The sequence below is a fragment of the Xiphophorus maculatus genome, chromosome 19 (assembly GCF_002775205.1).
Source record: "Xiphophorus maculatus strain JP 163 A chromosome 19, X_maculatus-5.0-male, whole genome shotgun sequence".
Classification (NCBI taxonomy): Eukaryota; Metazoa; Chordata; class Actinopteri; order Cyprinodontiformes; family Poeciliidae; genus Xiphophorus; species Xiphophorus maculatus.
In genome coordinates, this window is record NC_036461.1 from 9,691,702 (window position 1) to 9,714,147 (window position 22,446).

The 22,446-nt window shown below is 38.1% G+C and overlaps 2 protein-coding genes across 3 annotated transcripts in view; both read right to left on the minus strand.

Moving 5' to 3' along the window:
* Nucleotides 1–18,773, minus strand: part of LOC102237933 (signal-induced proliferation-associated 1-like protein 1) — a 41,154-nt gene extending 22,381 nt beyond the window's left edge. The window contains exon 1 of one of the 2 annotated variants that reach the window (XM_014476208.2): nt 18,505–18,773. The gene's annotated coding sequence lies outside the window, so the exon portion shown is untranslated. Of the gene's footprint in view, nt 1–13,284; nt 13,518–18,504 lie in introns of those variants that run through there. The other variant, XM_023352767.1, reaches the window with a different exon arrangement.
* A 1,715-nt stretch (nt 18,774–20,488) lies between these two features.
* Nucleotides 20,489–22,444, minus strand: gpx2 (glutathione peroxidase 2). The gene is made up of 2 exons (XM_005797750.2): nt 21,379–22,444; nt 20,489–21,212 (listed from the first exon to the last, which is right to left on the minus strand). Exons 1-2 carry the CDS (start codon nt 21,598–21,600, stop codon nt 20,859–20,861), a joined length of 576 nt encoding a protein of 191 aa, XP_005797807.2. The 5' UTR covers nt 21,601–22,444; the 3' UTR covers nt 20,489–20,858.
* Between the last annotated feature and the right edge of the window lie 2 nt (nt 22,445–22,446).

Sequence of the window (22,446 nt, forward strand, 5' to 3'; positions counted from 1 at the left end):
TAATACCTTTGCAAAACATCTTTAATTATTAACAGAGAAAATATCTGCAGCATCTTCTATCTGCTTAACAAGAATTATTTCATTTTATTCTATGCTTTCGATACCAGAAATTGAAAAGAACTCAAGACTCCTCTTAGGGTATTTAAATAAATCAAGTTTTCAGAGCAGATTAGAAAAGAAAAACTTGATTAATTTTAAACAATATTCCTGCCCTACAAATACCCTTTTAATCTAGGTGAGCAAATAATCATGGAATGTAAATTAAATTGCAGGTCCAGTCCCAGAGCGCTTTGCCTTGTTCCCTCACGCAGCCGTCCGCAGGGAGAAAGTAATGAACAGAACCAACTCACTGCACTTGTGCTCACACACAGACACACATAAATGTTCCAGAAACAGGTCTGTAATCTGAATGCTGAACAATCAGGCTGTTTTTATGTTTTTTCCGATTAAATGGTTCTTACCCTTTTGTGTTTTAAAAAATGTAATGTATGCAACAAACACCAACACTGATTTAAACAAGTAGAACTAATCATCTGACCAAGCTGGAAATCACTGAGCTTCTAAGAGTGGCCAGTCTCCCACATGTTAAAGAGTGTATATATAGATTTCAGCCTGTATGTACAATTTTGATATTGTGGGTTTAATAAAGATGTCAACATGTACCAACACGCATATACTTACGCAAGTCTTTAGGGAGGATATCCTGCCTGTTGTCATATGTTAATGTGAGACAAATTGTAAAATATAACAGCATAGAGGGGCAATTTTTGAGTGTCTGCCCCCACTAACATTTAGTGGTGTGAGGGAGTGAAGCGACAATGTTCAGAAAGACAAAAAGACTGAGAATAGGCAGAAAGAAAGACAAATGACCTACAGTACACTACGGTCTTGTTCTAACTCATTCTGTCAACCTTATCTCTTTAAGAAATTTCCCATACATTTTTGTAGAACATCTCCAGACTGTTTATGGCTGTTGACTGAATTTATTCAGATTCCTCTAATTGAGGCTTTGACTACTTAGCAGAAACTCCAGATACATTACAACATGAACCACAGATGACTGTTCATTCGTTCATGAGCCTGTGTGTGTTACTCAGAATGCCTTCCAGCTTCTTGTGACCCAACAAACACACAAATTACAGGGAACTAAGGAGAGAGACAGATGGGAGTAACTCAGCTGGACAGATGAATCACATCATGAATCAGAAACATGAAAACCCTAAATCAGTCATCAATAAAAGACTTCTTTTACCCAGGGTCCCACAGTGGGGAATATTTTTGCAGAGCTAGCTTGCCTGCTTGTTGTCCCTTAGATAAAGGGCAACACGTTGCAGCTGAAAGAGTCTTCATCCTGGGTTTTCAAACAGAGAAGGAACGAGGTTTTTCAGCACACTGGGCAAGTGTTACCAAAGTTCTGACAAAAGATTCAAGGGATTGCCCTACAAGCTTGTAATTACTGCGTGCTTGAATGGGATAAGGGGCTGTTTGCCTGACACCATTGGCTTTCAAACAGGCACCCTACCATTTAGTCCATTGGCTGTCCCGAGCTCCTAATCCTTCTCCCCTCTGAGGGTCGACTGGGTTATTGGGTAGCCAACACAAAGGTCCCTCTGTGTTGGCTCGGGCAAAACTGGGGCCTCATTCCAGCACACTGAAGTCTTTGAAAATTGCTTGGCACAGGAACCTCACTTCAGCTGTGCACATGGGGTTTGCCAGGAAGACCAGATAAATTAAAGCCTTGGTGAGCTGGTGAGCAAAGCCTGAACCAGATTAAGTTCAAGAAAACATAAACTTAAAAAAACATAGTAAGAAGACAAGGAATAGTATTTTCACGTTATGAAAAGAGTGGAGAAGAATTACCCAAATTTGACAATATTTATTAAAAAAATGGAACATGATTGAACTGCTTTTATCTATTAGGAAATGCAGCAACTATTTTCATTGCTGTTAAAATAATCTCACATACTATTGATGACTTTCATTATAATAAACATTCATTTTGATTTAGATACATCAAAATAAATCAAAAGAGTACCCTTTTTGCGATTCTGATTTTTATTGAGTAAGAAGCCGCGTTATTGGTCAGACAACCCAATCTAATATCCACTTGTTTTAGTTTAAGGCCAGTCGTAGCTTGCGAACAAGATATTTTAACTCCTCCATCAATAGGAGAGACTACAAAAGGGAGGATTCCATGCTGCAGAAGAACACTCCTTTGTCATCTCTTCAAAAGGACCTTATGACATACTGTACATATGATATGACCAAAAATATTAACTGTTTTGAAAATATTACTTTTTAAACCTTGGTATAACTTAATGCCTTAGTCAAACCATTAATAGCAGGGAGATGTGAAGCGTGAAGGATCCCAGACAAAAACCTAAAATAACCAGTCATTTGGTTACGCAACTGGTCCGTTTTGCAACATATTAACTTGAAAAACACAAAATCAATTTCCTGTCATTTAAGGAGTGCTCAGAAGCAAGAAGTAAACTGTGGTTTACCATGGAGATCCACAAGCACAGGAGAATCTCAAACATTTCCGACTCCCTCAATCTTGTCTGACTCCTTTCCAATCTTTTGTCTGCTTTCTCCTTCCGTTCAAAGATTTAGGCACCAAACCACACACCAGCCTGCCTGTACTATTGAGCAAATCTGAGAAACCAACAGCTCGAGGGAATACAAAAAAAATAGGGAGACATTTTGCCAGTCTAACGACAGAAGTGGTATCCGACCGCAAGTTGGGATACTGGAATTCCACAGAATTCACTGAAGGAAGCAATGAATACCTGTGTAAGTGAGAGGAGACGGGGGACATGTTTGGGCAATAACTAAAAGAGAAGTGCAGCACTGATTGTGGCAACTTTTATACTAATGCCCAATTGAGTTTTGATATATTCATGATCAGCTGCAAATAGGAAGGATGTAAGGTGGAATGCTTGTGGAGGGCTTTACAATCCAGTATGAACATTTATGGTACCTTTAGTCCTGTGATGTGCTGCTGCCCCATCTCTGGGCCCCTCTCCTGTCTCTGCAACACAGCTCAGTAAGGAGGAGCTAGCTACTGGCAAAGCAAATTTCACTCGTAGGCCTTACACGACGAGACAGCTCTGGAGGAGTGCCAGTGTATATTCATTGCCATCATATCCAGCAGGGTACCCTTCCCCTCCTTTTATCTAGAAAACACTCCGCCAGGGTTTCAAGTGGAAGAGAAAGGAGAAAAAAATAGACACTTCAAACTCTTGACAGTCAAGTCAGTCAGTGATGGAAAAACTGTGAAACTATTTCTAATTATCTGAGTAGACTACTGGTTCAGCTGTGATTGCCTTTGTCAAACTTTAAGAGAGCCTTGTAGCTTCAATAAAAGCTTACTGCACAGTGAGCAGCTTAGGTCATCCATTTACAATATATAGACTATAGAAGAACCACAATTTCTCCATTCTAATAACTGATGACAAGCCGTCAGAACAACCCAATGAATGAAGAAAGTCTGCAACCCAATCTGACAACGTTCTGCTCTGTAAAAATGTGAACTAAAGAAAACTGAGTCCAGATTGATTTAGAAACAGAGACACCCTCTTCAGCTTAAGAGAGGAAAGCATTAGAGGAGAAGTAGTGTGCAGCTGCCTGCAGAGGAATGTAAAAATTCCAACAAGCTGGCTGTCGAATTGCTGAACTGCACCAGTTCCATGCTGCGGTTAAAAACTGGAAGTCTGCTTTAGGCTGCACTTTCACTCCACCTGACAGCAACTCCTAAGACTCCATTAGAGACATATTGCTGCACAAGGACAGGTACATGCTGAGACAAAAGGATGAGACAAAATCCAGAGCATCAAATTTTATAAACCAACATCAACAGAATAGAGCAACTCATGAAAACAATCCCTGCTAACTGATGACAGACAACCTTTATTAATCTCAAACTGAATTTGTTGTTCTTTCGAAGATGCTTGTGGACACAAAGGAGACAAAAAGTCTCTCAAACAGGCTAAAATATTATTAGTACGCAGTTTTTGAGTATGGCATTTCAAATATAATATACAGTAGATCATTGCAAAATCGTAATTTGGCTCTTGATTAAAAAAGCTGGATGAAAGTGAAAAGTGTAACATAACTTTTTTTTAATATAATTTAACAGAAACCATGGCTTTTAATGATCTTCTTACCCCTGCAATCTCTTGCAAGAATACCACATCTGTCATGTGCAATTTTATTTAAATAATAATAAAATAATATTTATTCAATACTCTATACATTTCTAATACTGTATTGTAGTCTTGATGAGAAGAGTGTAAATTATTATATATATTCTTATGAGTTAGACATTAACCTTTAAAATGTGATTAAAATGAATATAAGTACATCTTATTTACAACCGTTCATATTAGCAACTGAAATTCTAAATCATTACAGCTGTTCTGCTGAACCCTCTTTGTTAAAGCTATTTTTAAATAAATAATAATAATAATAATAATAATACATCAAACGCATACACCGTTTTTTAGGACACTCAAAGACAGCTTACAAACAGAAAAAAACACAACACAAAATAAATGAGTAAATAAAAAAAGAGGATTTTCTCTTTTTCCAAAGCATTCAATTGAATTCTCAGACAGTCTTTTTTAGTCGATCTTATTATGCAAAAACCATCATTTTGTCTTTGTATTTTATAATCTCCTACAAACTGCCAAAAAAGAATTTCTAGGACACATTTCAAAACTTTACCAAAGGAAATTGCTCCAGAAGCTAAAATGATTAGCAAGCACAACACACATTCTTATTAAATTTAGAAATTTTATGATTTGATTTCAGTTATCACTGTTTAGGTCTGAATGATGAGTCCCAAGATTAGAAAAAAAAATGCATTCCTGAAAGCACATCTGTGTGCACATGCCCTCAGACTGCACAGGCAGAGCCACAAACAAGTGGAAACAATGACACAGCACCATATTTTCTCTGTGATTGCTATTATCAGTCAACAAAATTCCTTTGTTGGTTCACACAACCCCATTGCTGAGGAAAACAGAGAGAGCAGCCTTGACTTGCAGTGCCTAAGATGGCAATGATAAAAATCGTATGGTAGGATTTTTTTTTTTTAAATGATGTGTTTGTTAAAAGTTTAAGATGTTGCATCTTACCTAGGTTATAGCTAAATAAATATGTTGGTATGAAGAGGCAAGCTTCTGCTAAATTAGGCTTCATTGAGGTATTTGTAATACCTCTGGTATTCAAGTCAGTGACGTTATCAGCGAATGGTCATGTGATAAGCATTTTCAGGCATCTAAACAGGACAGAGATTATTCCTGAAAATAATCTAAAGTGCTTGTTCGGACAAGGACAGGTCCCGTTTTAAAATTCCATCAAGAAATGAAAACAAATCTATTTGGTTGTCTCAGATTCTACTAAATACCAATAGTGGATAACATAAAAAAGTGCATGCAAAGAACAACAAAAGCAATATCCAAGTTATATTTTTTCCAAGTGATTGTTATTTATGTTAGTGTTAATTGCAATGGTAACATCTGTTTTCCCTGCCATAAGGCATTAAATAGAGTTTACCTGGTGTAGTGTGGCAGACTTAGCTATTCCTATAACAACTTAGGAATGGCAACAATATAAATTATTCCTGAAAACAATTTGATTTAAATACCTTAAATTGTTGCCATTCAAACAACAATTCAAGGTATTTTAGCTGATTTTAGTTAGCCAGTTAGTTTGCTCATGAGCACTAAGAGGAACAGAAATGAAACTCTTGCCTCACTGTTTGCACTGAGTAAGGGGGTTATAAAGATTACTATTAATAAAGATTAATCAACAATATGTTTCAGCTAACTTCAAGATCTTAGTTATTCTAAACCAACATAATGATTGTAATCACACAGATCTTTCTGAGTTATGATCAGACATTTTCCTATTTTAGTCATAGGTTGCAGGTTGATTATTAGCAGGTTCAGTGTTCAGTAGCTTTAATAGGGGTTCTGTGTATAGGTGGTTCCATAAAACTATTTCACATATATTACCCAAATCTAGCCATAAAGCTCAAAGTTCATATTACCAACTGCAACCCATAACAAGATTCTCTGCAGTTAATAAATACACAACCCAGTAGTCAAACAATGCCATGCAAATGTATTCATACTTTGAACCTTTTCACATTACAGTTGCAAATCTGAAATTATTTTTATTGGGCTTTTAAGAGATAGGCCAGGAAGGAAACAGGTACATGGTTTTCACATATTTTTTTGTTTTTATTTTTACAAATACAAATCTGAAAAGTCTGGAGTATAATTGTGTTCAGTGTCTCAACACCCCCAGGTCCCACTGAACCACGTAGAACAGCATTTTGCAGCAATTACTGCAAGTCTTTTGGATTAAATCTCAACGATGGCATGTATGCAGTGAACATTTCCCTACAAGGTGCCTTGTTAAACAGTGCCATGTGGGCTTAGACAGTGACACGTTTCCTTTAATTGCCTTAGCAACAATGGCCCCTCCTAAAAAGGAGTGAACTCATTTGTTACCAAACAACTACTCGCAGCTCAGCATGAAGCTAACACAAGTTCTCAGTCAAAGTGTTGGGATGAGACAGTTTGAAGCAATTGTGAATTTAAATGGAAGGATGTGAGAGTAGCAGCAGTGTAATTAACAGCATTTATGTACAGAAAGGGGGCTGAGTGAATAGTTTGTGTTCTTGCTGTCTGTAATTTAGCCTCTCCACTTTAAGGGGGGGTGGGACTCAGCCAGGGGTGGACCAGCAAACAGTTTATAACTAGCTATTACTTCACTCTACAATCAGAGAGACTTGAGAATAAACAAATCAGTGTGAGCCCACAGTGTTGCTGGAGTGTCTCATGCATGTATATATGCACAGACTGACTGTGACTGCTCCACTGGACCAATGGCACATCATCATCTGCAACAGCAGAGTAGAGGAGCTAAATTATTATCATTCAGTCAGGAACAAAGACAACATGAGGAAAATAAATAAAATGTTAATTATATCATTGGGATTTGAATGTATAAAGTCGGTGTTGGATATTGGATGTTACTGTTTGCTGAATATATGCATGACTGCTAGACCGTTGCATGAAATCTCTATAGTTAGTGAAAAAATTTACGTTTATTTAAATATTTTAGCAAGCCAATGTACGAATGAAGATTATTCAAAGAATGTATAAATAATACATTTAACTTAGTCTCCCTTGTTCCTGATGTAGTTGTAAAAATCTTTTTATATCAGCATCATATATGCTTGAAGGCATTTACAATGAAAGCAGCATGGGAAACTATCCCATTAGCACACCAGCTTGCTCAAAGTAAACAATCTTGAACAATAACTGCTTCATTGATTCATGTTCTTGTTTTGAAGCCTTGCAAAAAAAAAATATCAGCAAAAAGTTTACAGGGGAAATTGCATAGATTTGCATTCCTTTGTGCAGCTCTAAATGGAACAGGGCCAAAAGAATATCCAAAGTTGCAGTGCGTGTGTGAATACAGCTTTAGAAAGCAAGATCTAAGTCATAAATATCCAAGAGTGTCATAAATAAGGAATATTTGCAGTGAGCTAATAAGATGGAGGGCTTGATACCTTACAAACCTTGGATAGGGTATCTTACTAAGATACCCTATCCAAACAGGACTGACTGGCAGAGTGGAGAAATTATATCCATTTCTACAAACAGAAGCCACATATAGTCTCAGTGTTTCTCATCCTCTGACACACTCCTGCCCGGAATTGGTGCCATGATGTCTCAAGAGCAAGATTACTTGAAACAGAAAGCAAAAGTCAGCATGTAGGAGAATCTGTTATTTAAGGGCTACACAAGAACTTTGGAGGGTATATGGAAAATATGAATTCTTATTTACCTTCAGACTCTTGTATCAAACCTATTTGGTTACAGTTAGAAAGAAAATAATATAGCTAATAAGTAAAAACTTTTTAAGGATATTCCATGTGCATCTCTTTGTAGAGACAAGATAAAAACGTTTTATTTTTCAAACCATGTTGAGCAGACAGAAGCAAAACTGTCATCTACAAAAGCAGCACTTTGTTAATATTAAATACATCCCTGATGAGACATTAGTTGAATTCTATTCATTTAATGCAAAGAAAAATCCTACAGTAATCCAGGGCATCTTTAAATGTTAATTGCTAGCATTGGTTGTGACAAAAATAAAAATAAAAAGTAGGCATTAAGTAGAGTTTGTCATTTGAGTTCTAAACAAGGATTATAAAGAGGAAATAGAAAAGTAACTCTAAAGTCTTAATCAGTTAGACAGTGAGGCGTTTAAAAATGATGCAAGTCAAAGCTGAGAGATAGAAGAAGTTTTTTAAAAGGAAACCTTTCGACAATGTGTCTGCGGTTTATGCAGGCTGCCAGACAGCGAGAGAGAGCAAGACTTTGATCAAGTAATCGTAAACCTGAAAAAGATGCTTCAGAGTTTTCAGGAAGCTTTATAAAAATATTTGAAATGCCATCTTTATGTTTATGAGCTGTAGGGTCAACTAACAGCAGGTTGTCAGATTCCCACAGCAGATGTGTCAATTTGACAAATATCTGTGATGTTTGAAAGTCACTGTCCTGTTCTCTCACAACTCTGATTACACAGATAATAAACAAGCTACTCACAGAAACCTATGAAAGAGCAATCTTTATTCACAGACAATTATGAAAGAGTAATCTTTATTTGCCTTCCCTATTATTGCACTCTCAGAGTGCACCTACACAAAAACGGCACTATTGACAAAAAAAGGAAGATGCCTATAGTAACCCAGGAGGAGCTGCAGGTATCCAAAGCTCAGGTTGGATGATCCACCAAGAGCAAAACTATTAGCCATGAACTCTACAAAACTGACCTTAATTAAAGAGTTAAAAGAAGAATGTCACTGCTTAAAGAAAGCCATGGTGTGTTAAGAGGGATTGCCTCAGTCAGGCCGGGGGCTGACTACAAGTACATGCCACACTTCAAAGAATTTTCTCTGGCAAAAAAATGTAGAAAACCAGATGTTTGTGTTGGTCTAAAAATCCAACGAACTACTCAAAATCTACAGTGAAGCTTACAGCAAACATTCACCAAATGTATAGAAAAAATGTGTATGTGAGTGTTTGGCATTTTCACATATCTGTGGAAAAGTGATCCTTTGGAAGGTAAGGTGGTTTGACCACACAGATTAAAGAAGGTAAGGACTCTGTAAGTAAATAGATGAAACCTGAGCTCCACCGCAGTACCAGCAGCACTGACCACAAGCTATTTACACGGTCTGCAGAGGATGTAATCAAATCTGTCATAAGCTGCTCTGCACATGCGTGGTAGTTCATTTTCATCAATCAAGCTGATCTTCTGATCGATCAGCAGCTGCTCGGCCCACACAGATATCTCTGCAGCAATCAAGGCGAAGCACATCAATTCATTAGATTATATTGACTGATGGTGGGGAAATGTTTAAAATGTACAGCTTCACTGCAGGCTAGCGTTTGATGCTTGGGAAAAAAATAAGCTCCAAGTTAATGACAAGATGAACTGAGTTGGAAGCTTGTTTAATATCCCCCTCACACTGGGCAAACACTTCCTTTGTGGTCACCAGATATTAACCATGTGCTCAGTAAACAAGATGTGCAAGCACATTTGGGCTTGCAAGGTAATAAGGTAAGGATTTTGCCGGGTAGGCATTTTAACAACAGAGGAAGAACCAAAGGAAGGCTTTTTATCATCATCTGGGCAGAAAATCTCAGGGGTATTTCTAATGTCTCTGGAGAAAATGGATTGTCTGTCATCCCTTACAGCTCACAAGGCAGACTGACTTCTCACATATGAAAGTATAGATTTTCCACATCTATCTCTTCTATTGGTGAGGAACAACATGTCCCTAATGTACTATTCTCAAGCTGTAAAATCCTGAAGTGTGGGCCCAAAATCTAACTACAAGAAAAGCGTTGCAAAGTTACACACGTAAACAGTTTCCAGTCATTGATTCTGGCACGTGTCCAGAGCACAGCTGAGTGCACTTCCAGTCCAATTATAAACAGGCAGGTCGCAGAATTAATCAATTCATACAGAGTCGAATAAGTCAGCTAGTGTTGCATAACTGTGGTGCCCTGCTAAATCACGACATGCCAGAGAATCGTAGAGCAAACTTGCACAGCATGTCACTGCTGGTGCTGAACTCCACAACCAGCCCTGCAACTGCGTTTTATTATGCTTTCAAACCAGTTCCATTCCATTTAAAGCAGCAGACACAGCTAATTTAAATACTTCCACCAACACTCAAAACCCCAAAGACAATCTAATTAGCAATTAAAACATCTCCATCTGCGTTATCTACTGAAATGGAATTAATCAGGACTACTTTATATATCGGAGGAGTCTTTTCATGGCCCCTTGTTTGTAAAGTATTTCTTTGGTTACGGTTGCTGCTATTTCACACCTGATTTAGGGTCTGTTGCAAATGAGACAAAGAAATGACCAAAATGCATACAGGTACAGCCTTCCTTTCTAAATATCTGCTAGCAGCCGATGGTGACTCCCAGCTAATCAGCATTCAAGTCAAGCGCGAGAGCCATATAAACACCGGCACGACTCTACCTCATCTCCTCCCAGCAACAGTGATGGTAACAGCTGAACTAAGCAGTAGTTCTGTGGAACTGTTGCTAAAAAAAGGGGGAAAAAAGCAGAGAAGGGGAATTTTAGCAATGTGCAGCATGTGGTTTCACTTGTGCTACTTGTGAAGGAAAAAAGCTAGACCGAGTAACCAGGAATACATCAATGAAACAGGAAACAGACAGTAAAAGAGGAAAAGCTGGAATGGCAGCCATGACTGTTATGATCCAACTCTCTGTCCTTTTCACCTGAAGAAACATGGAAAAAAGGGACTGTGGCGCAACTCGTCTGTCATACAGCCGTGTTACACATGGTACACATATAGCACCTTGCAAAAGTATTCACATGCTATGTGTTAATCTGCAATCACAGATTAACACAAAGTAGCACATAGTATTAAAGTGGAAAGAAAATGATTCATACAAGAGAACAAATAGTGGCACTCATTTGTATTCAATCCTCTAGGTCTATAGAAAAACAGTACTGCCAACAGGCTAGTCAAACAAATACTAAACAGTACGCATGATGTGTCAATTACAAAGTCAACCTTCTACTGCCTAAAGAATATGTCCAGGACTAAGGACTAATGTCCCAACAAGATATTGAGAAACTCATCCATGTGTTTATCTTTAGTCAAATTGATTACTGTAACAGTGTTTTCACATGTAAGCCTTCTGGTTCATGTCTACTCTGAATCCCCAGAATCTGAACCCAACATGAAGCTGCATTCAGTTTTTATGCTCCTCTAATCTGGAAGAAACTTCCAGAAAATTACAAAACTGATGAAACACTGAGTTCCTTTATATCAGGGCTAAAATCCACTTGCTTAGAGCTGCCTTTAATTCATAATAACCGGAACATTGATGTATTCTGGTTAACATAACTTTTTATTACCTCTTTTTATTTTGCCACTGCATTATAATGATTCTATTTTGTTTGTTCATTGCGTTATGTTTTTTTATCATGAAAGGCACTTTGAACTGCTATTAAAATCAACTTGACATTTGATCCGAGTATAGAAGCAGCTATTTTTGAAGGTCTGAGACATTTGTTAGAAAGCAAAGCTAAACAAGCATCATGAGGAGAAGTGGGCACTGCAAACAGGCGAGGATAAAGGATAAAGCTGTGGTCTTCTGACCACCAAAGTTAAATATTTTGGTATTTGTAGTCAAAAACCAACATTGCACATGACCTTGAACACCATCCCCACAATAACAAATGGTGCTGGAAGCATTATACTCTGGGGATGCTTTACTTCAGCAGGGACAACAAATCTATTTAGAATTGATGGGAAGAAGGATGGAGCAAAATACAAAGCAATAGCAGAAAGAAGTTTTTAAGCGCATATTGTGCGATTTCAAAAATTGTCCAGAACTTAAACACATTACACTGTTTGAGGTAGGAAATATTAAATCATTACAGCAGCCAGATGCTTGATACTAACTCATGTTACACTGTACAATGGAAATTGTGAGTTTCAACTAATAATCTTTTTTTCCTACAGCGGAAATGTTTCAGAAAGATCAGTCTAACAATGAATAGACATGAAGGAGCAGATCTTACTGCTCTGACCATTACAGTCAGGTGGCAAATAGAGGAAAAAGAGGATGAGGAAAAGGAAACACAGCTGGGAAAGAGACGAGAAAAAAAAAAACAAAGTTCTGTTGCAGCTGCACTGAACAAAAGTTCAAGACAATTTCAAATACTGACTGATATTTGCCTTTACTTATGAGGGCGATAAAGTTGGTGGTCACTCTCTTTGTCACACAGACCAATGATAGACCACTAATTCAAGTTTACAGCCAGAGACTTTAGGTCAAGACCAAAAATGCTGGATTAATTAACCAATAATCACACAATGTGATCCTCCTGCCTACAGAGGCTTCAAGTCACTTAAACAGGACAGACTCACATATTCCAGCAGAACAGCTTCCCTAAACATACAGCCGGATCTACAAAAGAATGATTTAGATCAGACAAATTGATTAACCAAGCTATTTAGCAAAGAAAAACTGTAACCAATAAACTTTCAGCTGTATTTGCAGCCAAAGTTGTTATGAGAAAATACTGACACAAAGCGGGTAAAATGTATATTTCTTTCTAAAAAGTTCTGAAAGCCTTGCATTATTTTCTTTACATTCACTTTAGTGCATTGCTTTGTTAGTCTATCACTTAAAAACTCAGATACAATACATTGAAGTTTGCCATTGTGACATGTAAATAAGTTGAAATGGTGTGAACAGTTTTGCAACATAAATTTCTGCACAGAATGACTAACATAATAAAGCTACATCACTCAGTGAACCTCAAACATATTTTTTTCAAACAGACATTTAATCAACATTTGCTTAAGCATAGTCTGAATCTTCCCTCTGAGATTTATTAAGTGCAAAGCAGGAGTTCACAGGCTGGAAATTAATTCCCGAGTTCCAAAGCAAAGGATTGTGGAGCTCTGGAGCAATCTGATGAAGGATTATTCTAGTTTAGCACAGGAAAGTAAGCCACTCTCTCTTTTCATCAGAACATTCCTAGAACTCTACTTTTAAATATTATAGGAGATAACCTATTGCTGTGTGTTGATTTGGTCACATTCCACCTTTAACACACAACACATGATCTAAGTTGCTTCTGAGAGTAATGATACTGTTGTAAACATTAAGAGGAATGAGGAAGAGCTGAACAGACCTGCTTATGTGTTGAGAGAGCTGCTTTTAGATCAGCCAAAACCAAAAATTTCTGCGCTCCTCTTTGCTTCTCAGATTTCTGTCTGCAGGAAAGAGAAAGGAGGTGGGGGCAGCGGCAAAATCTCCCCTCTCTCTGCGTTTTTGTATGTCGGAATTATTTTCCAAAGCTGCCCACACAGGCTCGACATGAAGCGTGGGCTTGCAGCTCAGCTTGATGTTTTGATTCCTTTCAGAGTGGAGTTCTGTAATCCCCTTCCAGAGAAAGTGCACAGGGCAAAAAGGGGAGACAGTGAAGCAACTGGCAGACATGTCGAGACAATGTTGAGCACGTCATTATAGTGTGGCGGCGGAGATAGCCTGCAGCAACACATCATCACCACCACAATCCCAGTTTTCATTATGGAACACTTTTTGTGCAATACCATTATTATGATTAGTTTCTTGTCTCTGTTTCTGATTCTGTGTTCCACGTTGTACTATTTTCAGCCCCTGTGAGGTTTGATGGGAGCGAAGCAGGGGAATTTCTCAGCGTCTGATCTCTGCAATACTGTGGGTTTTGGTTGGGGCTTGGAATCTGGAAGCAGGATGAGGGAAACCAGTTGCGTAGAGGTTGTTTTAGTTCAGAAACATGTAAATAACAGGCCAACGAATGAAGACGCAGAAACAAATCATGATGAAAAGCAGCTTTCTATACCTGGCTCCCTGTTGAAACGGCTTCACTCGGCATCTCCTGCAGAGATAATTATAAGGTTTGAAATGATGGACTATTTTGGTGAGGTTGCAATTCCCTAAGCAGTGTGACAGGTGGGGGTGACGAGTACAGGGGAATTTTCCTTTGTCTGTTTGCATTAACTCCATGGCAGAGGACTAAAACAAAAAAAGAGATTACATCATCACCATTGTAGGCCCCGAGCCCTCCACTTTCCCCCCCATCAGCAAACGTACAGTGGATCATCTGACCCAGACAAAGACGGAGCTTTCCACAACTGTTTAGCGAGCAGGAAATGAGGATTCAGGGTCACACCTCATTACGGTCAACCTCGTCGGCCCCCACAGCCACCAGTAAAATGATAGCAAACACCACCCATCACCATTGAGTCATTTGACCTCTGACTACTAGCTGACTAATATATGACACATCATTGGTGGAGTTTATGGAGGTTCCCCTTTTTTTTTTTTTTTTTTTTTATAATATCAACATAGAATTCTGAAAGCTGTTTCTCAAGCTCATGTTAAAATTCAGGAATAAATGACTAATTGTCAACGGCAATATGTCACAACATTGCAATAGCCAATTACCAGTATCAAGCTACACCAAGGTTTTCAAAAGTCTAACGTTTAACAGGATTCCCCTCCTCTGCCTCTGCTGTGAAGTGAAAGTCAGGTGTGTGAAAGCAGATCAAACTGTTCCTTACCAGAGAGACATTAAATTTTCTGGTGGTTAAAAATACTGGCAGTCATTGTGTGAAAGCTAAAAGAGTACCACTGTTTTTAGAATAACACTGGGAAACTACACTCACCGACCACTTTATTAGATAGAGCTGTGTAATTGTTTGTTAAGAAGTATTGTCAATTCAGTAATGCATCAAGAAGTTCTGAAGATGACTTGCTGAAGTTCAACCCAATCATCCAAAAGTCTTGATTTCAACTATATTCAGATGGTTAAAATTTTGTGTAAACAACACGAAACCCTGGTTAGAACCTGTCTTGTCTTAAAGGATTGCGCTGGCGGTGGCAGGTAATTATATTCTTAGAAGGCTTTGGGCCTCTAGCTACCAAGTAAGCATTCTTTAAATTCCATGCCCTTCCCAAATATTATTGTTGACCATGTCCATCCAATTATGAACAGTGTACCAGTCTTGTGAAGGCTTCTTCCATCTGGAAAATGCACCATGTCACTAAGCTCCAATAATATCAAACTGGATTCTGGAACATAACACTGCACTCCAATAATCACTCAATGACAATCTAATCGAGCACTTTTGTGATGCATTAACAAAGAGCATCAAAGTGGTGCAGCTCCATATGCAATACCTGCAGGAAGTGTTGCAGATGGAAGAGTCATGTTAATAAAGGAAATCTCAGGAATATATCTGACACCTTGTTGGATATATTCTACGAAGAAATAAGATCCGAGGAGGTAGTCCAACTAATTATCAAGCCAATAACATTTTATTATTGTACCTTTTACAGTGAAATGTAAAAGGTACATTTTACATTTGTACCTTTTACAAAGGTACAAATGTACAAAAACATCCTTTTACAGTGGTGTTTAATGGTGGTGGTTAAAGTGGTGTTTAATAACCACTTGAAAACTACAACTAAATTTAGCAGATGTTTACCTTATATTTTTTGCTTAAGTGCATGTAGTAAAATCAAAATAACCTAACATTATTACAGCTGTAATGGTGCATCTAAAATGAAAAAAATATCTATAATCAAAGAATTGTTTTTATTTTAGTAATTTGATTCAAACATGAAACTCATGCATATATTCAACACAGAGTAAAATATTTCAAGCATTTTGTAATTCTGCTGACTATACCTTACAGTTAAAACTAAAGTATAGTTTCTCAGAATAGGATTTTTATAACAGAAATGTAGGAAGACTTCTTGTCTTCAAACTACAGACTTGACATTTGTTCAGCAGACAGAAACTGACTCAAGGTAAATCATAAAAAGGGCATTGCTACGAAAGTTGCGTGGAAGGAAAAAGTGAACAAATAAATTCTACAACTATATTATATCATTTTATTATTTTTTTTTCAACCCTCTTACTAAAATAATTAACTTTTTAATTATATCCTACTTTAGGATTCACTTTAACAGCAGTAGCAATATTCATAGTCATTATGTTTTGAAGAAAAGTTATTAGATAATGCTATAATTCATGCCTAAAATTGATGCAGTGGTATATACCAAGACCATTCCTATAAACGTCCCAAGATCCGTTTTCATCCTTGTTCAGTGTCTGATTCTTCACAAGCAGGTGAAGGAGGGTTTAAGTGTAACAGCAACAAGTTAGACTCGGCTGCACTTTCCCAGGATGCAACATCAAAAACTCTGAATCTGTGCAAGAAGGAAGGATCCCCCGGTAGGTTATGAAATGTAAACAGTTAATTTAAATAGCTGCAACCCAAGCATTTTAAGTGGCAAATTAAAAAGCAGCACAAAGCTCCAATGGATGCTTCCTTTTATCTTTGCTCAAGCTACTCTCTTCGAGTCGATACACGGGAGACAATGAAAACATAATCCCAACTTGACAACAGGAAACATACTTCTGTGAATATGTGTTGCACAGACTCAAGAGGCAATGTGAAAAACAAGAAGCAAACAGGGAGGCATAACATAATGCTTTAATGAAGAAATGGAGATGACGTAATTTCTTAATTTTTTGATGGAATAAAAATTACATCCTCCATCAAAGGATTTAAAGATAATGTTTTATCTTATCTGTATAATCCAAAATCATAATAATCAGAAATGAAAAGCAGACACTGCAAACAGCCAAAAAAACAAAAGGCTGATTGTTGCCACTTTAAAATAGAAAAAAAACCAAAACATTATTCTTAGTAATAAATAAGAACAAGGAGTATTTATGCAGGCGGAAAACATGAAAGCTGGTATTTCTAGCCTCCACAAGGAGCAAAATTTGCTCGAAAATTTCTTTGGACTGATGTGTGTGTTTTTTTTGTAACCTGCTGTTACTGAAATTAGACTCAGGACCTCAAATGAGCCATTTTAGGCCTGTGAAGCAACACAGAGGGAGCATTCTTTCCTTCCCTCACACAATAAATCTGATGCATTTGCCTTAGATTTATCCTCTGCATGAAGGAATAAGATCAAAAGTAAAAGGAGCAGTCTAGTGTGAGATTAGACTCAGCAGTAAAGATGGCAGAGTAGCTCTGTGATCAGTCATGCCCGCTACTGCAGGTCAGCTAAGCCTATGGGGAATGCTAAAAGTCCTTGATCCTAGCCCAAAGCTAAAGTCCAAGGCTTCCCTATTTTTCCACCGGACTAAAGCCAAGTTAAACACAAATTGTTCTGGTATTTAAGTAAAAAAGTTATTATGAACAGAGCTCTTGGTATTTATTCAAAATATGTTTTACTTAAATGTGTGTGGGGGGGGGGAACTAACAACGTTTTATAATGTATCTTAAGGGAAGCATTAAAAATAAAAATATTGATGCCTTCTAGTCTTTCATCCATTCATTGTTCATACCAACTCGTCCATGCAGGGTAAAAGGGGATATGGTGCCCATTTCCAGCAGTCACTGGATGAGAGACTGTGCACACTGGACAGGTCACCAGGGTATCACATGTCTTCTGGTCTTGTGTTTTCCAAAAATTATTCAATAAACCACTCAGCTATGCCTTTTAAGTATTTCTGATTTTATAGTACAAATGATCGAATGAAACATGTAAAAAAGAAGCTTAATAGTGTTTTGATTTATTATCTACTTAGAAGTTGAGAATCATCAGACAAAAAGTGTTATTACCCAGTCATAAAGCAGACATATTTCTTATGTGCAAAACAGTGGGTCACTACAGTTAAGCAAAAATAAAAACTTTTTACTGCCGTGATAACTTTTTGTTTTACAAATGGCACCCACCCATACCATGCCGCTCTGAGTGGAGAACCACCTGCCCTATTTTCAATACCACCACTTTGCACTCAACTTTAAAAAGCTTTATCAAAACCAATTTAAAACCCAGAGTTTGCTTCACCTCATGTTGACTGCCGTTTCACCCTGCCTGAACTGCAGTCATCTAGGCCGGCTTTGTTAAATTTGTTATTAAACAGATCATTTAGTGACTTCAAATCACCCTGGTGTTCAGGCAGATGGACACGGCTGGGGACAGCTCAGGGTTAAACAGACGTGGAAAGGAAAGGAAATCACTTGGTGTCTCTGGGGTAAGTCACTCGAAAATAAGTCAGGTGGTGACACATTCATTTGTTTATGTTATACGCTGTGTTTAATTGAGTAGCATGCAAAATACCACCTGTGTGTGACAAACAGCGTCCTTGACATTCGCAAGGGATTCGGCAATTTTGACAACAGCAGTGACATAGACGAGTCTCACCACCATTAGTTAAAAAAGACACCACTGGCACTGATTGCGCACTGAAAACATAAAGATATGTGTTTTCTTTATAAACACATACAGCCGACAGATGTTAGTGCGCTCGCACATGACCAGCACCACGTTCCCGACTCACCTTTTCTCCTTTTTGGATGCCACACAACGCGGTTTTCCTCCTTTTGTCTGTATTCGTAAGGTGCTGCTGTTTTAGTCCCTCACAAAAACTAAGCGGTGGACGCCTCCTCACCTCTACAAGAAACGTGTTCGCTTCGGGCTCAGTCCAAAAAATGTCTCTCAGTGTTCTTCCGAAAGGCAACTTGGAAGTTTGATAGAAAGTTACGGCTTTGCCTCGTTGCGGTATGCAGCTGCTGAAGGGATGAGATCATTCAGGCTCTGCCTCCCCTCACCTCCCTCTCTACCCCGGGAGTCTCGCGAGAAGGCATGGTGGGGGAACAATGCAAAGCGTTGCCGTGGCAACAGAGCTCACCTGTAGAGAGTAGACAAACAAAAAAAGAAACGTGAAAGTCAGAAGAGAGAGTTCTCACTCTGTTTTGGAAAAACACAGTGATTGGAAAACACACGACACAAAAATGCAGGATTAGATAATCAGCAGGGCATTCAGACTTCACGAGGCTAAAGAGAAGAGTCTTCAATAAACCTAGTTATTGTAGGGGATTCAGATTGTTAGCTCCCATATAAAGTCTATTTTAAAATAGTTCGCCATTCTCTTTAAGATATTGTCAAAATAAGAGTTTTCCTGTCAAATTATCACCTGCAATGATACCGGGACTTCTGATATATTGTCCTTTGGACAGATGAGCCTAAAATTTAATTATTTAGACACCAGAGCAGAGGACATGCTGGCCTAAATAAACAAACAAACAAACAAAAATAGAAAGAAAAACAAAACATGTGTCATGGTTAGATAAAACTATTCTTCAGCAGGACTGGACCATCTCACCATCATAGAATCCACCAACAACTGTGTATTAATTAGAGGTTGGTTGAGGAAAATATGGGACCACCTGTAGGAGAGAAAAAAAATCACGCTAAAAAAAATCACATGATAGGGATCCCTTGATACATTTTTGTATTTATTTTTTGTTTAATGGGTAAAACCAACTTATTTTTTGTTGTTTACATGCAATTAATTAAATTTTCTAAAATATAAACATGGGGACATTTCTTAATTAAGGACTTAATTGTCTTCCATTGAGGTGTTTTATTATGTCATTCATGTTTATTAATTAAGGACTGAATAAGGACTGAAGACTTTTGTCTTCTCTGCCTTACCATGGAGGAAATTCTAACTGCTCCGCCCATTAAAATTATTAAAACAATGAATTGGTGTTTGAATTTGACTGTTGTCAAATGGTCACATAGAAATGTAAAGTTGTGTGTCATCAGCATGTTCAGAGATGTAGTAATATCCATTAATGTATTAATTACATGTCAGTATGCATCATGGCAAAACATTACTGTAATGTGATTTGTGAAAGTGCAAAAACAGTGACAGAGCTTGTAACAGTTGGAGCCAACACAAGCAGGAATAAAAGCTGTGGAGCCTTACGAACCTGAGTGTTTGACACCAGTGCATCCAATGCAAAACCCATCAGGACGCTGCTTGGCCTGTGCTGAGGGTAGCTCTGACATCATGAACTGATGTGAATGTGAGCGGATGTCCAGAAAATCCAGCGTTAATCTGCGGACCCTCCAAACAAAGCCCTCCTTACATGGAAAACCAAAGCTGGATGAGAGCTTATCACACCAGAGCAATGCCAATGCTTAAATGACTGATTCAGGGCTCTTCTTTAGGAAGCAATGTGGCAGTAATGCATTCCTGCAGCTGCCCGGTTTACTTGTATCAGCAAATTTTACTTGGAAATGTAGCTTAAGTAATTGGCTGCCCACAGGCTACCACATAATGCTGATGCATATCCTGTTGGTTATTTTAAAAGGTCCTGAAGACAATTCCAGATTCCTTCTGCCACATTTCAAGAATCATTATTTTTGGAATTTTCAACCACTTTACGGTTAGCTTTGCTTTGAGGAGCAGATGTTATTTGGAATTTGTATTAAACATGAATGAAATAATAAAACACCTCAATGGAAGACAAATATGAGTTTCAAGATTTTATTTATGTGCATTCTTGATTGTGCTTGGAATGCCAATTCATAAAAGCATGACTGGAGTTTCTATCTGCATGATTTGTTGGGTAGCACCATCTGCTGGTAGCTTTTATGAAAGACAAGAAACAAAACTTACAGAATAAGTTTTCATATTCTTTAAAACACTGTCATTTGAAAGAAAAAAAATCACTGAAAAATGAAAATAACATCCACTAATTTTAAGCACTTATTTGACTTCAGGTGATATTCTGCCAACGTTTTAGAATATCACCCTCATTTATTAAGGCTTAAAAGTGTGAAGGTCATCATGTCAGCTTTGACAGTAATGAATGAAATGCCATTAGGAAGTGGATACTATTCTTAGGTCTTTGTTAATCTTAGCAGCCTTTGGATGTCAGGCTCTACGTCAATAGTTGGAAAATTCCTGCTGTATCTCTTAAAGGGCTCTCCCTCTGGCCCGATAAGGAATTTCTCAAAGTTCCAGGAGACGTCCGCCCTGCTAACTGGACTCCAAACAAGAAATCTGGGATCCTGCATGAGGGAACTTGGGTCATCTTCGGGATAAGGGAGTTTGAATTTGAGATAGGCAAAGACTGGATGTGTGTTTGCTCCGTTGACATCGCACTTCTCAAACAAGGTGAAGTTGGGCTTGAAGCCACTGCCTGGTCGCACGTGCTGCAGTGAATGCAGAATCTCACCATTGGTACAGTTTTCCTGCAGAGAACAGGCAATATTGATATTTGGAAATGTTATAAATTAAAAGGGAAAATAAAGGTACATATCAATGATATGCTGGGAATTCTTTTCTACTAGCTGTAGGAAGATGTCTAAATTTTCCTTCCAGGAAATGAATAAAAAGGTTCACTTCTGAATTACTTACCTGGTATCCAAACTGGTTACAAGGGAAGCCCAGGACCACCAGCCGATGGGGGTACTTGCTCTGCAGCTGATTCAGCTCGCTGAAGTCCCGGGCGGTGGTGCCTCAGAGGGAGGCCACATTCTCTATCAGGACCACTCGTCCCCTGAAGACATTGAAGTCTACCGAGTCCCCTTCTAGCGAGGTGGCCCTCAGGTCATAGAAGGTCTTAGCAATGAAGGTCATCTTGGCTTCTTTGATGTATCACTGGAGGGAGACTGGGACTCGGCATCCGACTGTATCCAAACCTCTGACCACCTGACTCACTCAGAGGAGCAAGTTGCCTTTCACAGGTGTCAGGTAGCCCTGCAGGAAACTGATCTCCGGGTGAGATACACTGCATACATGTTTTAGACAGAGGAAGGAAACTGACTGTAAAAGCTAAATGAGTACATCACATAAAACGCCTTTCCAACCACAAGTTTAATGTATTCTATTGAGATTTAATCCAATTGATGAAAGACAAGTAGTGCATATTTGAGAAGTGGAAATAAAAGAACACATTGTACTCAAAAAAAAAAACTTTACAATTAAAAATACCTGAAAAGGTTGATGTGCATTTGGATTCAGCCAATGTGAATCAACACTATGCAGAACCAATTTACTTGCAGTGAAGGCTGTAGTCATTTGGGTTATCTCTCTATCAGCTTTGTATATTTACCAACTTTTTTCTTGTAGTTCATAATTTATGACTACTTTCTAAAATCCTATTAGAATACACAGAAGTTTCAAGTTATACAACACAGCAGCAGTGAAGAAAGTGTTTAAAACATTCAAAGAATATGATTGACAAGGTAAGGTACTGATCTTAATTAGTATGAGTTTTGGGAGGCCAGTATTAACCAGTGTTGTTTGGCTTTTAGTCATGTCTTTGTACATGTATCAGCTTTCTTAGTCATCAAAAATTAAACATTCACCTGTGTCTGTCGGTATCTAATGACATATACATGAAGCTACCGCCTGAACTCCGTGCACACCTAACATTCAGTTCTAATAGAAAAAAAAATAAATAAAAAAAAATCAGCAAAGTTC